This window comes from Girardinichthys multiradiatus, chromosome X, assembly GCF_021462225.1.
Source record: "Girardinichthys multiradiatus isolate DD_20200921_A chromosome X, DD_fGirMul_XY1, whole genome shotgun sequence".
NCBI classification, from domain to species: domain Eukaryota; kingdom Metazoa; phylum Chordata; class Actinopteri; order Cyprinodontiformes; family Goodeidae; genus Girardinichthys; species Girardinichthys multiradiatus.
This window is the reverse complement of record NC_061817.1, coordinates 19041560-19057949: the sequence shown is the minus strand read 5'-3', so window position 1 is coordinate 19057949 and position 16390 is coordinate 19041560. Positions and strand designations below refer to the sequence as shown.

General features: G+C 36.9%; 1 protein-coding gene across 1 annotated transcript; it reads left to right on the top strand.

Moving 5' to 3' along the window:
- Nucleotides 1-404: 404 nt before the first annotated feature.
- LOC124862255 (interleukin-6 receptor subunit beta-like) lies at nucleotides 405-15954 on the top strand. The gene is made up of 15 exons (XM_047356073.1): nucleotides 405-534; nucleotides 784-879; nucleotides 4878-5022; nucleotides 5130-5281; nucleotides 5451-5593; nucleotides 5682-5823; nucleotides 8857-8933; nucleotides 9018-9255; nucleotides 9438-9626; nucleotides 9779-9883; nucleotides 9985-10119; nucleotides 11444-11605; nucleotides 12288-12348; nucleotides 15092-15197; nucleotides 15357-15954. The coding sequence occupies exons 2-15, from the start codon at nucleotides 804-806 to the stop codon at nucleotides 15690-15692; spliced, it is 2067 nt and encodes a 688-aa protein (XP_047212029.1). The 5' UTR covers nucleotides 405-534; nucleotides 784-803; the 3' UTR covers nucleotides 15693-15954.
- Nucleotides 15955-16390: the final 436 nt, after the last annotated feature.

The window sequence follows — 16390 nt, the reverse complement described above, 5'->3', positions numbered from 1 at the left end:
AATAAATAAAATAATAAATAATAAAATAATAAAGTTAAATAAAATATAAAACAATGAGGTACATAGTAAATTTGCTCATTGTCAAGTAGCATGACATGAAAACAAACATGACTCAAAGTGAATTTAATGTTGGAATAACTACTATCAGTTTCATTATGCGCTTCAAGCTTTTCCAGTTTGTTAGAAGCTGGATTGTGATAAAAAATGTTGTTTTTTTTAAAGATATTTGCTAATTTATATCTGGAATAAAGGTCATATATATATATTTTTTTTTTTCTATATATAGAGATATAACTATATATAAATGCTACAGAAAACCCCCCCAAAAAGAAGCACGCTTGGACAGAAGCATAAAAAACAAAGCCCGAGGAGACGTCAACTTACCCTCGCTTCTACGTCATCGGCAATTCCTGAAATGGGAGGAGCATCAAGCGGCAAACTTTTCAACTCCGCAACAACTTTCCTCAGTCTCTAAAACTGGTTCGCTACAGTCGCAACATGCGCTTCATGCGTCCTTGTGTGTGTAGCAATGAGGTAAATAGTCTTCTGTTATAATTAATTTCTCAGTTGATGTACAGCCTTGCTAAAGAGAAAATATTGTTGCGTCTTATTTATACCGCTAAGTCGTGGAAGTGAACGCGGCACATTTTTACCTGGTGTGAAGGTCTTGCGACGTCCAGCGTGTTCGCTTGTTGTCACCATGCTTCTGGTCCCGTATGTGAATTTATCCGCCCAAAGCAGAGATGAAATTCCTGAATGTAAATATGTTCGTGTGTTTTACAGAATCCTGAGGTCCAAATGTGATGGCCACACCCACGACGTGGCGGCTTCTGCCCGTCTTGCTGGTCACCTTCTCGTACCGTTGTTGTTCTGCCTCAGGTAGGCTTATTAAAACTGTATATGAAGCACATTTTAATTACTGGGGGCACATAATGTCGAAGCTCCGTGTTTTCCTTACTTGTGCAGATGTTACATGCAGATGTTCTCCTAGAAATTTGTTTTATTCTAATAATATAAAATGAATTGTAGTGTGTGCGTCATGTTTTTTACTTGAGTTATTTCATGTATCAATATTGTGTAAAAAATTTCAATTATAAAGAGGTAGTCATCTTTTGATAATATTGATAAACCCCCAAAACTGACTGTATGCTCGTGAGTGTTTAATTTTACTCTCTGAACCCTTGTCCCATTGCTTCCATGAGATCAATAAATGAAAAAGGTTGTTGAGGACTGTTTTGGTGTATAGTTGCTCTACCTGAATGCTATTTTTAAAAGCATCCTTTTTAATTTGTGGTAAATATAATTTTTAGATCAGTATTTGTTTTTGTATTCTTCTGACTGTATGCAGACTGGATGCAGTGACAGCCTTCAAAGATGTGGTGAATTTGTTTATATTTTTTTTTAATGCCACGTTTATCGTCTTCACAGTAAAAGCCAGGAAACATGTGGCGATGGTATTTTAAGTCCGCATCGACCGTCCCTAGCTTTATTCACCCATCAAGTTATGTATACTCCGACCCTATTTTTCTCATTTACACTCTGAATATGATTTGATTTGCAGTCTGTATTGAAGGGGAAGTGGTCTTAAAGGAAAAAGCACTCATTCAGACTGTAGCTGCCTGCTTCCTGTTAGCGTTGCAGCTACCCTGCTTTCTTGTAATGTCTAGTGTGCAAGTGTTGAACTGATTACGCCAAAACGTGCGTAGGGTTATGAGAAATGGGTAAAGGTAACAGGCATGCGTTGAATGTAAAAAAAACAAAAATAACGTGTGCGCTTGAGAGACAGGCGGATGGGCATGTGAATGACTCGAATGACTTTGTATTGTTTTAATTTTTTTAATTTTTGTTTGTTCTTTAGGGGCCTACTTCTATTTTGTTTTTGCTTTTATTTTGACTCAATCTTACCTACCAGATCAAATATCGACACTCACGGGCAGTAAAATAGCCTAGGGGTCTAATTTTCTTTTTGTGTGTGTGTAATAACAATGAAAAAGTGTTGCACTTTACCATGTTAGTGACATAGGAAATGTCACAGGTACTTGGAGTTTTTTTTCTGACTCATCATACCCCAGCAGCTTCTCACAGTGGTCATTGCATTTGTGTGCTGTGACTCACAAGTATAGTACCTCCTGTACCTTCATTTTTTTTTAGTTCTGTAACATTTTTGCCTGTTTTTTCTTTTATAAATCATACAAATATATCTGCATATATATACCTCCTAGGGTGTTCTGAGTTCTCCTGGTTACAAATGTGAAGTAGTAAAACTGAAACCTAGAGCATTAACACCTCGTTTAAATGAGTATATAAGTAGGACTTTCTCATTAGAAAAGGACATACGTTTTAACTGATGACAAGTTGCTTAACCCAGAGTGTCGCATTCAGTCATATCCTGTGTGCATGGAAAATATATTGCTTTGTGGTGTTGCTAAAATAAGGCACGTTTTCTTAAACAAAAAGACATTACAAAATCAATTGGGGCCTGTTACTTCTGATCTGTTTTTATCTATTAGAAAGCAAAAGAACTAACAATGCATTATGGAATGTTTTTTTTTTATCAGTGACTCTTTCTAGAAGTGTGAAAGTATTGACAAAAAATTGGTTTAGAGAGCTCAAAGCTTTGAAGTCATTTTCTATATTCTACTCATAGTATAATGAAGAAAATGTGCCTCCAGTAAATACTACATGCCAGCAGAAGGATGCTCAGAGTCCTATTTTATTGGAATGAACTGGCCCAAATAAAGACCAGAACAACAATACATGACAATATGGTGTGATGAAAAACCCTTTGAAAGTACAATACAATTATATTAAATTATAAGGGAGATTTAAGCATTTTTATAGGTCTGCATTCCTGTAATCCTTAAAAATACTTTACTACTCAGGGAAATAAACAGACAGCAATTGTTGTAAGTACATAGGCAAAAAATAGTTTGTTTTAGTTTTTGAAATGGAAGAAAGAAGGGATGAAATGGCACATATTAGCTTGTGGGTAGGAAATGGGAGTACAAATTGGTGAATTGACCCTGAGCCAGTTGTACCCTTTAGCAATGGATTATCTTCTGTTGTCATGTTGATCCATGTTTTATTCCAGTTCTAGAGCAATGAATGCTTAAGAGAAGTGATCTCACACCCCAATCCTCGGGAGTCGGTGTCCTGCAACCTTTAGGTGTGTTCCTGCTTAAACACACATGAATCAAATAATTAGGTCATGAGTAGGACTCTGTAGAACCTGATTGCAAGCTGAGGAGGTAATTCAGCTATTTGATTCAGGAGATTCTGCAGTAGCAGCAGACACAAGGGATGATTCAAGATCTGAAGACACTACCTGGTGTGTCTTTTTTTTAACTTCAGAATCTGGCTATAGCATCTGCTTCAACATTCTCCTTCGTCTGTAAAATATCCTGACTTCTGACATCATTTCTCTTGTGAATTCAGAGGTTTCTTGTTTGAGGCAGTTTGCCAAAAGTTCTCCGATCACAACTGACTTTGCTTGGTGGGACCAGCCCATCTGTCCCTCCTCAGTTTTCCAGCTCTGATCCAGGCAGCTCTGGTCCTCAGGGAAATAGTGCAGACTAACGCCTGTTGTCGTAGTATTGCTGCCACCACCAGCAAGGCACCGTTTCACCATATTAACGCTGTTTTTAATGCAACTTTGCTTCTGCCTGAACCGTTTATTATTGACGCTCACACAATAAATGACCTGAGACTTCCCCTTTGTCGTCATTTCAAGGCGACTTTGGACTGGCAAAATGTAACATCGAAATATGCTCATTTTGTGTCACAATTGTCTTTTATCAAATCTTTAATCCTGTTATGTCAACTACTGCCGAATTCCTTCGATATTAAGATGTTTTCTTTCAATTTCTGCATTTGTGGGAAAAGTGTGTCACAGGCACTTTAATACCTTCATTGCCCTTCACAGAAAAGCCTGTTGTTTTACATTATTGGTGGGAAAAGTCTGGGCTCTAATCATATCAATGTCTCCCTCAGGCAGAAATAACCCTACTATGTTAGGTCACAAAAAAGATGAGGCTTTTACCTTCAGGTCAGCGCTACAGAGCGCTGTCTGCTAAAACCAGCCGCCACAGAGACGGTTTCTTCCCCCAGGCTGTTTCTCTGATGAACACTTGACAGTCAGAGTTCCAGAACAACACCATGCGTACTTGGACTGATCTCACGTTATATTCCATTGTAAAGTCAGTAGTGTATATATGTACATTTAAAAATATAATCTTTATAATCCACAGCATCGATTCCCAACGCATGTCTATGCACTCCATTTGATTGAGGGGTCCAGTTAATACCAGATTATATCTATTCCAGTTGAGATTCAATTCAAGTCAATATAATTTATTCCAAAGTCTGATTCAAATTCAAAAATACAATCCAGTTCAGTAAAAAAATATAATTCAACACAGAGAGATTCATTTAAAGTTATAAAGGCAGTTGGTAAAGAAGTAATTTATTCAAGGAAGTGACAATGGAGAGGAACCTACATCAGAACCAGCCTCAATCTGAGCGGCCATCTTCCTCGACTGGTTGAGGGATTGAGAGGACAGGAAGATTCCCGGAAAGCACTGAGCTGTTTTAAGGGAAGGGAAACTATCTTTTGAAATAAGACTCCTTGTTGGTGATATAATGGTATGGTAGGAGGAAATCTGCTCTGCTGAGGTGGAGGACCCATGCAACAGGTTTCTGACATGGAAACTATTTTAAGTTGAGGCAGAGGAAAACATTTAGGAGTGCACACTTTCATAGCTGTTATGGCAACATGGCTGATGAATGAAACATCTTTTTGTTCAAATGTGCAACAAAGAAAATGATCTACAATCCCATGTGTCTGATTAGGGACATCTTTCATCTTCATGTTTCCACAGGCCCCCCTGCTCCTCCCTCCAACCTTGAGTGTTATAGACCATGTGATCAGAAGGACTGTTCAGTTATAAAATGCATTTGGGATCCAAAGCCACACCCTGGTGCCCCAACTATCTACAACCTTCACTGGAAGCCAGAAAATGCAGAGTAAGGACAACTTGGCCAAGTTTTGCTCTTCATCTCCCAAGTCTGCTTTTTTTTTTTTTTGCCTCATCTTGTCCTGTCACGTCTTCTCTTGCATTATTTTCTTCTAGGGATGAGCATGTGACCAATGGGAATAGTTCAGATGGATTAATCCATCGTGAAAACTTTGTGAGCCATGGAAACCTCAGGGTTTGGGTCCAGGCTCGGAACGAGTTTGGTTCTGTCAATTCTCAGGAAATTGTTATCCATACACAAGACATCAGTAAGTAAACTCTCAAATGTACTCAGACAGCGCAATCCTCTTTATCAAAATAAATTGATGTTTCTGATACTGTTAGGATATCGTCAACATATTAACTGTGTGAACTGTGTGTCTGATTGAACATTTTAATCTAATCTGTATCCCTTTGTCTCTTTCCCAATGTCACCAGTCAAGCCACCACCTCCTACATTTGTATCAAGCCATCAAGATCCATTAGAGATTCATTGGAGCAGCATTTGCGGTGAGCTGCAGCTTAGTGTTGGACTCTGTGACGTCAGATATCGTACTAAGGATCACCAAAACTGGATTCAGGTCGGTTTGGCAAACTCATTGCACATGTTTTTTTGTCTTTTTTTTCAATTAATTCATTAAAGTTAAAATTGTACCCATTTCTTCACAGTATGTATATAATCTCAGTAGCAGCTTTGCAGTCATGGAGCCCCAGCCCAACATCATTTATGAATTTCAGGTCCGTTGTCAGTGTGACTCAAGCCTGATTAGTGACTGGAGTCCAAGCTATACAATAAAAAGCGCAGAGTCGGGTAAGTATTTATTTATTGGCATTTGCCAAGAAATATAAATGTGACTTATTGCCTTGTGCATGCCTGCTTAGATCAGATGCCACGATTAAAACCATTTAGAAACTGTGTTTTGTTGGTTATTTCTTTGTTGTAACAGTGCTTCCTGGTAATACATTCTATACAACTGGAAAACCTGTTTATTAATCGTTAAATGGTCCCACATATATTTGTGGGTTGAGCATCAGGGTTAGTTATTTGAGAAGCACCCATGAAAAAGTTGCCAAAACGTCTCTGCTGGTGACAAATGCTATCTGCTGCTATCTAGTTTTCTTTGGTGTTTATTGGATTGAGTGAATTAGGGAAAAAAGGAGGACCCGAACACTGTTACAATAGCTGGTTTCCTCCTAACACTGGTCACCATGTCTGTGTGGGTTGAAGTGAGGACAGGCAAGGCATCCATCCTCCCTTCTTCCAAATTCCGGAGGTAGTCTTTGTTATACCCTGCTATGTAAGGCAGAGTGTCGTCATTTCGGAGGATAGTTTGGTCCCTAAGAATGGGGACATGGGACTAACACTGGTTGCTGAATCTCATCAAAATTCATCTCTGCTTTGAGATTTCCTCTAATGGTTAAAAGGGTTATTTTTCTAGTTGGGGAGGTTCTGCAAAATTGGGCAATTTTTTGATGAGTGCAACCCTCTGCTGCTCAACCCATAAATGCATTTTTCTTACAAAAGTAACCATTTAAAGGTAAAGTTTTTAAAGATAAACAATGTCAGATCTGACCCAATAATATATAAACTGTGGAGTACCCCAAGGGTCAGTTATTGGACCAAAACTTTTTATTTTATATATCAATGACCTGGTTCACATACCTAGGCATCTTCAAAATATTCTCTTTGCAGATGACACCACTTTTTTCTTTTCTGGTGAAAAATTTACAAATGTGTTTGATGTAGTTAAAAGGAATTGAGTAGCATGAAAACATGGTTGAATATAAATCAATAATGAATGTGGAAAGAACTAACTACGTGATATTTAGCAATAGAGTGATTCCTACAGATGTGTTGATTGATGTTAATGGGGTTGTGATTAAGCGCATGAGAAAGGTCAAATTCCTGGGTGTTACTCTTGATGATGAAGCATTGTTGGTATGTAATTCACTGATCGTTCACTATTTGAGTTTAGGGGAAATGCCTTTAAAGCGTTTACAAATTCAATTTTTATTTTGCAAAAAAGAGCTGTTAGAATTAAATGAGGAAAACATTAGAGATCCAACAAATCTATTGTTCTTCAATTTAAAATTAATGAACTTTCATGACATAGTGGATATTTTGCTGGTTATGTTTTAAAATACATAACAGGAATATTACCAGCATGTTTGCAAAAAAGATTTTTTTTAAAGAAATAGCATTTATAATTTGGGAAGATCAGAGATTAAAAAAAACTTAAAGTCAGAATTAAACAAATGGTATGTTGTATTTCTGTTTATGAAATAAATATGTGGAATAATCTCTACAGAAATCAAATGGAGTAGATCAATTTCTACTTTCTGCTAAGAAAATAATAAAATATAATATTCTATCAAGGTATAATGAAGTACATTGATTCAGTAGAGTGCTGTATCTATATGGATGGTTGATTTATGTTGAGTTGCTTATAGTATAGTGAAGTGACTTTTGAGAGAAGGGGGAATATAAGAGTTTTTTTTTTCTTCAAACTACTCCTTTTTATTCAAAACGTTTGTTTGCGTTAACATGTGACATGTTCATTTTAAATAGTAAATAAATGAATAAAATTAAAAAAAATGAACAACTGTCATATATGTATTGCCATTAAGCATTGTAACAGCAAAGAGAAACTTGACCACAGACACATTTACTTACCTTTTGTGCTCTCGATTTTTTCGAACAGTTTTTGATCTAAACGTTTTTATTGTTCAAAGACAAGATGTAGGATGTTAAGGCAGGAGGTTTGCAGGTATGAATAGGAGGATCATGCCTCAGCTTGAGAGGATTTTTTTTCTGTCTTCTCAGTGTGTACTAAGCTTGAAAATATATGTTACTCAGCCAGATGAGCTACAAGTTGAAAATTGAGCAAAATTAGGTATAAGGAATCACATTGCCTGGCTAAAGTATTCACACCCATTTTACTTCACATTTTCTCATTACAGCCAAAAACTTGAGTGTGTTTTGTGATTGACCAACACAATGTATCGTGTAATTGTGAAGTGGAAGGAAAATGAAAAAGGTGTGGTGTGTTTATATTTGCACTCCCGAATTTGATACTTTGTAGAACCACCTTTCCACTGCCATTCAAACTATGTAAGTCATTTGGAGTGTCTCCTTGCCAGCTTGCCAGCTCGGCTAATCTATAGACCAGAACCTTTGTCCATGTTTCTTTGCTCAACCCAAGTAAGCATGCAGAGTTCCTCAGTGGACACCAGTTGTCCACACTTACCACAGATTCTCAATTGGATAAAGGTCTGGACTTTAACTTGGCCACTCACGGATATGCTTTGATCTAAAAGCATTTCATTGTAGCCCTGGGTGTATGTTTCACATTGTTGTCCAGCTGAAAGGTGAACCTCTGCCCCATTCTCAAGCCTTTTTCTTAAAGGATTAAAGGTTGTTCTACAGCAAATTAACAGCTTATACTAATTCGACTGCTTATCCCTGGGATCCTGGGAAAATGGACCTTGACACACAGGCCACTTGAGCTACATGTACTGACCTGTTACTTGGAAAATAATGAGCTCCAAACATATTCTACCCAGTCAGTAACATTTTTACTTGCTTATCTTTACACATATCCATAGGCTATTATTTCTATATTGCAAGTCGTCGTTGGTCACTCTGTCACGAGTCAAAAACATCCTTTCCACATTTTCTGAAATGTGCCAACACCACAAACGTGACTCAGACTGGCAATTAGGATTTTGCAAGTTATTACATAAAGTAGATCCTATAAGTTTATTGTGTGTTGAGTTTATAACATTGATCTTTCTTTTTCTCCTCTTCTTTTTGTCTTACATCTCCTTCACATTCATTGTCCAGCCCCAGTTGGAGAGGTGGATGCATGGTGGGACTGCGGGCAGCTTCTGTCAAGCTTTGACTGTTTTCTGAACTGGAAGGTAAGCTGAAAGATGAGTTTAAACCCCCTCTCACTCTAAATGTACATTCAGCATTCAGCATCTCCTTGTGTCTGGCTTGTCCAGAATCTTTCTGTTTCTCAGGCACGAGGGTACATTCTGGGATATGAAGTCAAATTTTGCTACAATAATGGCACTGTACAGCAGATGAATGTGTCCACAGATGACCCAAGTTGCCTCTTTTTGTATGATAAAATGAAGTGGCGCCTCAATTTACCTCTGAAGGACATGTCATCTGTTAATGTCTCAGCCTACAATGCTCTTGGTGCTACAAAAGCTTCTCCTCTGTCTATGCCAACATCAGGTATCTATTCCCTATAGGTCAATGTTCCCTTTTGGCAAAGTAGAAAAATTATAACCAGAGTGTAATATTGCTTTGAGTGGTTGCTATGGCTAGAAGTTACCCATGGTTGTTGTTTCACAATGTCATTTGTGTTTCTTCTGCAGATTAACAGGGTTTAACAACATCTTTTGTCTCCTGTCAAGGTAAACAAGCGAATGAACCAACAATTTACCTCGACATGAACGAACAGAACCTCACTGTGTCCTGGAACCTGCCATCTAAGTTCTTTGACAGCGTCAAACAGTATGTGGTGCAATACAAAGAGTGTCAACCTGGAAACAGTTTTGACTGGATTAAAGTGGACAAAAATCAGATGACAGCCTTTTTTAGAGGTCAGTTTGTTTTGTTTGTATGTTCAGCCTCTTGCGCTGATTTGTTCAGCTTGTTTTTTGGTAGTGAATTTGTTAGGTGCATTTTTTATTTTTTTTAAGTTGTGAATGTAATTTTTTATAATGGTTTTTTTTCTCTGTGTCTCCATTTAAAGGGGCATTTAAAAGGTACACATCATACCAAGTGTCATTGTTTACAGTGTCAAACTTCAATGAAGTCAGTCAGCTTGCAACAGCCATAGGATATTCTGTTCAGGGAGGTCAGTGAGTGGATTTATTCTCCCCAAATCCCTTGTCTTTCTGTTTTTCTTACATTAAAGGTATAATAAGTTCATAATCATCATCTCTCTTTCTCCCTTAGTTCCCTCCAGAGTGCCTTCATTTGAGACATTAAATTTTTCTGGCACTGGTGTGACTTTGTTTTGGGAGCCTGTTCCCAGCTCCAACCAGAAGGGGGTGATCTTGTACTACCAAATAGGATTAAACACACAAAAAGGTACAAAATAATATGATATATTACACTTGTCAGTCAGTCATTTTCTACCACTTATTCCATAGTGGGTCACGGGGGAGCTGGTGCCTATCTCCAGCAGATCTATGGGCGAGAGGCAGGATACACCCTGGACAGGTCGCCAGTCCATTGCAGGGCAACACACAAACAACCATGCACACACTCATTCATACACCTAAGGGCAATTTAGATTGACCAGTTAACCTAACAGGCATGTATTTGGACTGTGGGAGGAAGCTGGAGTACCCGGCGAGAACCCACGCATGCACGGGGAGAACATGCAAACTCCATGCAGAAAGATCCCCGGCCGGGAATCAAACCCAGGACCTTCTTGCTGCAAGGCAACAGTGCTACCAACTGTGCCACCGTGCAGCCCATATTACACTTGTATAATAGAAAAAGATCCTAATTAAGATTAGGACACAGTGAAATTTTCAGTTTTTATGACAAACAGATTTCTGTAGGCCCGTAGACATTTATATCTGAAAAAACACAGCAGGAAAAAACTCTCAAACCTCAAATACAGAAAGGAAAATTCTAAAACTATGAGCACTATCATTTAGCACTAAACGGTCTCAAAATCCATGCATGGTTTAAGTACACCACAATAAACAGAAACATCAGGAACAATAGTCTTTTCAACTGGTACTGTAGTAATACTACAGCATAGTGTGTAACAAAAAAAATGGCTTACAGATGCTGCATTTTCTTTGCTCTCCAATTCCCCTTCGACTTAAATTACCAACTCAAATTACCTATGATTTATTCAATGTAGTACTAATAAAAAGCCTAAACATGTAGAGTAGCTGCAGAAATACTTCAAAATAATATGCAAATATGTTTTTTTAGGCAGAGAGAAAAATCTTCCAATATGTATTTGTGGAGATTCCAACTTCAAAGTATTGATCCCATCCAGGAAAATGTACTTGACAGAGCAGCAACAGAAGAGAAATAAAAGTAGGAAAGATAAGACGGGAGCGAATGTGAGAAAAATTGTGACAATGAAAATGTGTGGAAAATATAAAAGAAACAAGAAATGGAAAAAATGGCATAGAATGCATTATAAAATATGTGTAAAAAATACAAAGAACTAACAGAAGTAGAAGAACAACTCATGGGAAGCATTTGGGGTATTGAGACTATTGATTTCATATTTAGATTTGAATGGTACAAATGACCGGCACAATGTTTCTTTTTTCTAGTTTAGGATGCTCTTGGCACAGAAATAAGCTACTGTGTCTCTACGTGGGTTAATTACCCTGTGTTTTTTTAAATTTTTAATTTCATTAAAAACCCATTTCTGTCCTAGTATACAACGTGAGTGTAACCCCAGATCAAGAAAACATGACTTTCAAGCTGTGGGATCTTAGTCCTGGTCAGGAGTACAAGGTTTGGATAAGAGCTGTGACCGTGGCTGGGCCGGGGGCAGAGGTCACCACAACATTCAAAATCAATCATGATGAAGACTACGGTATGACATCATGTATCAACTTTTTATACATATATATATATATATGTATGTATATATATATATATATATATATATATATATATATATATATATATATATGTATGTATGTATATATATATATATATATATATATGTATATATATATATATATATATATATATATGTATGTATATATATATATATATATGTATGTATGTATATATATATATATATATATATATATATATATATATGTATGTATATATATATATATATATATATATATATGTATGTATATATATATATATATATATATATATATGTATGTATATATATATATATATATATATATATATATATGTATGTATGTATATATATATATATATGTATGTATATGTATGTATATATATATATATATATGTATGTATATATATATATATATATATATATATATGTGTATATATATATATATATATATATATATATGTGTATATATATATATATATATATATATGTGTATATATATATATATATGTATATATATATATATGTATATGTGTATATATATATATATGTATATGTGTATATATATATATGTATATATATATATATATATGTATATATATATATATATATATATATATATAGTGAATTTAGTAAATTTCTTGCATCAAGCATTTTTCCTTTCTTCCTTTCTTTTCAGTTTATTTAATTGTCACTGTGGTGGTGCTGGTCTTCCTTTGCCTCTTTTGTTGCATGCTGTGGTAAGACAATCATTGCTACATACCTTGATACCTATTATTAGAGAGTGTTAATCATCACTGGTCATACGAAGCAATTATACATAAAGTTTCTGCAAAGTCTTCACACACCTTAAACTTGTTTACATTTTTTCTGGTTCCAACCACACACACACCAATGTTTTTATCATTTTGTATTTTCGTTGTCCGATGAGCTAACCCCTCCCTCCTACTTCCCCATGTCTAAAGGGATTGCTCAATACAGCTCTCCATCCAACGGGTCCGGACTTCCCTAAACCTGAAACGTCTTACTAAGCAGGTTTACTGAAAGTTCTGTTTAAGCTGGTGTCGGGAAATGACTCGCCTAGCCTCTGACAGCCTTCATACAAAAGTCTCGCCCTTCTTCAACTGGTGGTCTGGGCGACCAAGTAGCCTCTCGCAGTCATTCACACTTCAACAGTCACTTTTGTTCACGGCTGCTCATTCCCTAATTTTACAACTGACTCTTGGTATATGGGCTAGGTATAGTGGCTCAGCACGAGCCCTAAGGTCGCTGTTTTAACAAACTTGACTAAGGCAACCTATAAAAACCTCCTAAAATATCTTAGAACCAGGCAACAAGACTTTTTACCACCAATGAAAAACCAAAATACTGTGACTCAAATAACTGAATGTCCACGATTTAACTAGAATTTTATATGCTTTCTATAATTAGTAACGCTTTTGCAGGGGTCAGTAACAGCTTAAATTTGGCAACACAAAATAATTTCAATAATAGAAATTAATCAATCAACTCAACCTGTCTTTCTCTGATGCTGAAACTAATGAGTTTGGAGAGTCTTTGAAGACGGAGACTCATCCATGCACCTGATGGAGATGATTCTTCTGGTAACAATGAGTGGTTTCTTGAAGGGAATACGACTTAATCTTCAGTTTTCTTCCTTTAAGTGGCAGGCACTGATGCTCCAGGCTTTGATGGTTAAACGGGATCTTTGTTGTTATTTGTCTCCAAAGACAGTAGTTTCCAGAGGCTGAACAGTTGAAGGAAACCCAGGGACATAAATGAGGTTGATTCAGGACTTCCAGAAGCCTGAAACTTAGAGCAATCAGCTGTTCACCGATCAAGTTCACTTCTGTTGTCTTTATAAAAAGGCTTTAGATGAAATCAGTCTTAATCTTGAGGCACAGTCCTTTCTGGGCTCACGGGTTGATCCTCTTCTTTAATGCAGTCGACCAGTGGGGCTGTGTCTCTGTTCCTTTTCCATCTAAGCTTCTTTTCTCCGTCCGATCTTGTTCGCTGGTCTTCTGCGAGGAAACAACCGCAGTTCCCTCCTTCAGCATTGTTTTTATGGTGCTTGATGCTTTCACCAGTCAGCCCCTTATTAGGCTTCTCAGTTATTGCGCAACCTATTCAGCTCAGCTTCTTGATTATTGCTCAATACTTTAGTCATGGTCACTGTGACCCACTGATTCTGTTTCTCAGCCTTGGAGATGCCGATAATAGCAGCTGGTCTGTAGTGACATCCTCCCGTCGCTGTCAGCATGCAGCTGGCTCTCGTCACTTCTTGTCATCCTCCAGTTCGTTCCCTAATCTGCTCAGTTTTAAACTTTACACAGTATTACACATTTCATTCTTCAGCTTTCAGCATTTACTTTAAAACACAGTTACAAACCATCACTTCATTCTTTTTATTCATGCTTCACACATGATTAACGTTATATCTCTTTCATATATAGCTGATTGAGAATGTCAAACCTTAATGTTTTTTCCTCTAATTCTCAGTTCTTACCCACATTTCAATCATACATCTTTTTACTTGTTAATTAAAGGTTACTAATTTCATTTAATACATGTGAAAGAATGTAAAATCATCATACATCATTTGATACTTGTTGTTTATACTTCTGCAAAAGATAAGACAGATAACATGTGGCAGATAATATGCCACATGTGATGCTTGTTTCCCTGCTGGAAACAAGCATCACTACACCATGATGCTCCCATTACCACATTTTGCCAAGAGGAGGTGTTCAAAATTGTTTAGTTAGGTTTTCTTTCCACACAGTGTTTTACAGGCTTCAAGAGGACCATCTTCCATATGTTTGTTTTGTACCCTACATGGCTTGTACCAAACTCCAGATGGGATGTCATATTGCCTTTTTTTTTCAACAAGGGCTTTCATCCTGCCACTATTCCAAAAAGGATAGATCTCTGAAGTGCAAAACTCTTATTTTTTATTGTCCAAAGGATGCTGTAGCTCCTCCAGAGTCACCATAGCTCTCTGTCTTTGTGACCATTGATCACAAAGACAGAGACCCATGGTATTTACCACAACTTCATCCCAGACCTGTCTGCCATGTTCCTTGGTTGTTATGATGCTGTTTGTTCACTAATGCTCTCCATGAAACCTCTGAGGCGTTCACAAAATAGCTAGTTTAAATTACACACAGGTGGACTCTTATTTTCTAATTGGGTGATTTAATTTAGGGGTATCGGAGTAAGAGAGGGGTGAAACATTTCATATTTTTATTAGTAAGAATTTTGAAAACCATGTATCCTATTTTTTTTCTTTTCTTCCACTACTACATTCTGCACTACTTTGTGTTGGTCCAACACATAAAATCCTGATGAAATACAGTGACGTTTGTGATGTGAAAATGTTCATGGCGTATGACGCCGTTTGCAATTAACTGTATGAGCTTCAACATGGCTGAACTATAACTAAAGTATTGATGGTGTGTGTCTCATGTTTGTTTTTGCTGCCAGTTTTTTTCTAAGGACCAATAAAATATGCCCAGTTGCATCACAGTGTCTTTATGAGAAAGTTCCCGATCCCAGCAACAGCCATATCTTCAGACAGATGAAGCACCAGGTGAGCAAAAATCTAACGTCCAAAGAATCAATTCAGACTGTTTATTAATTAAAGATGCTTAATTTATTTGGAAATGACTTCTGATTACGCATTATTTTTTAATGTTTTAACTTACAAAATGCAAAAATAAATCGAGTTTTCTGTTTGAACTTCCTGTAGATTAACGAGCCCTTGACCTGGATCTGCGATCCTCACAATGAACCGTATCCTAGCATCTCTGTTTTGGAAGTCGTGGAAAAAAAGGAATTTGACCCTGACAGGATGAGAAAGGAGACTAGTTGTTACCAGATGGACTGCCAAGATGATGAAAGGGAGGATCCCATCACAGAAAACGGGGACAGTACAGACGGCAGATACGGGAGAAAAGAGTACAGTAAAATGGTTGACTTGGATGAAGAGAAGAATGATTGTTGGAGCTCATCAGAGGAAGAACAGTCTATCTCAGGTTATGAAAAGCACTTCATGCCCTCTGCTTTGGAAATAATGGTGGAGTGAAGATATATTAGCTCAAGATCATGGACATTCATTTTTATTGTTTTGTACGTATTGCCATGTTTTATGTTTTTGTTACTGAAGTGTTTGTATATAATAAGGTTTTGTTAAAAAGCTTCATCAGTGGTCACTGCAGGAAGACCGCAAACGGCTCCAGCTTTTCTATTTTGTGACCTCCAACTTTTAGGTTGTATCCTTTGAGGTTTGTTCTTTTATTTGATTGCATCATGGCTAACCAAATAAATGTCTTTTTGAGTTTTCCGTTTTCCCGTTTACTGTCCTTCTATCCTGAATCAAGAGAATTTTGGATTAAGCAGTATTTTTTGAAGGGAGGGGGGTGTTTAATATTAGAATTTCATTGTCATCAAGAGATTATTCCAACTAGGTACAACATTCTTTGTTTTTGTCATTCTGATGAAATACACAATCATATCTGTAAGCTAAGAAAACCAAAAGGTTAAGCTGCTTTGTCAGTAGTGTGTGTTGTAAATCCATATTTTAAACATAAGGTATAAAAACACTGAATGAATCCTCAAGGATCGAGCGTCACCTGATGTAATGATGTTGCCACTGAAATACAGAAAGATTGACACCATTTTTTAAGTATTAGGTCAGCTGGTGCCTGGATTCTTCTACAAAGCATCTAGAACTTCCATCATGTTTAACTCAGTGAGTGTAATGGCTAATTCTGGTTGCATTTT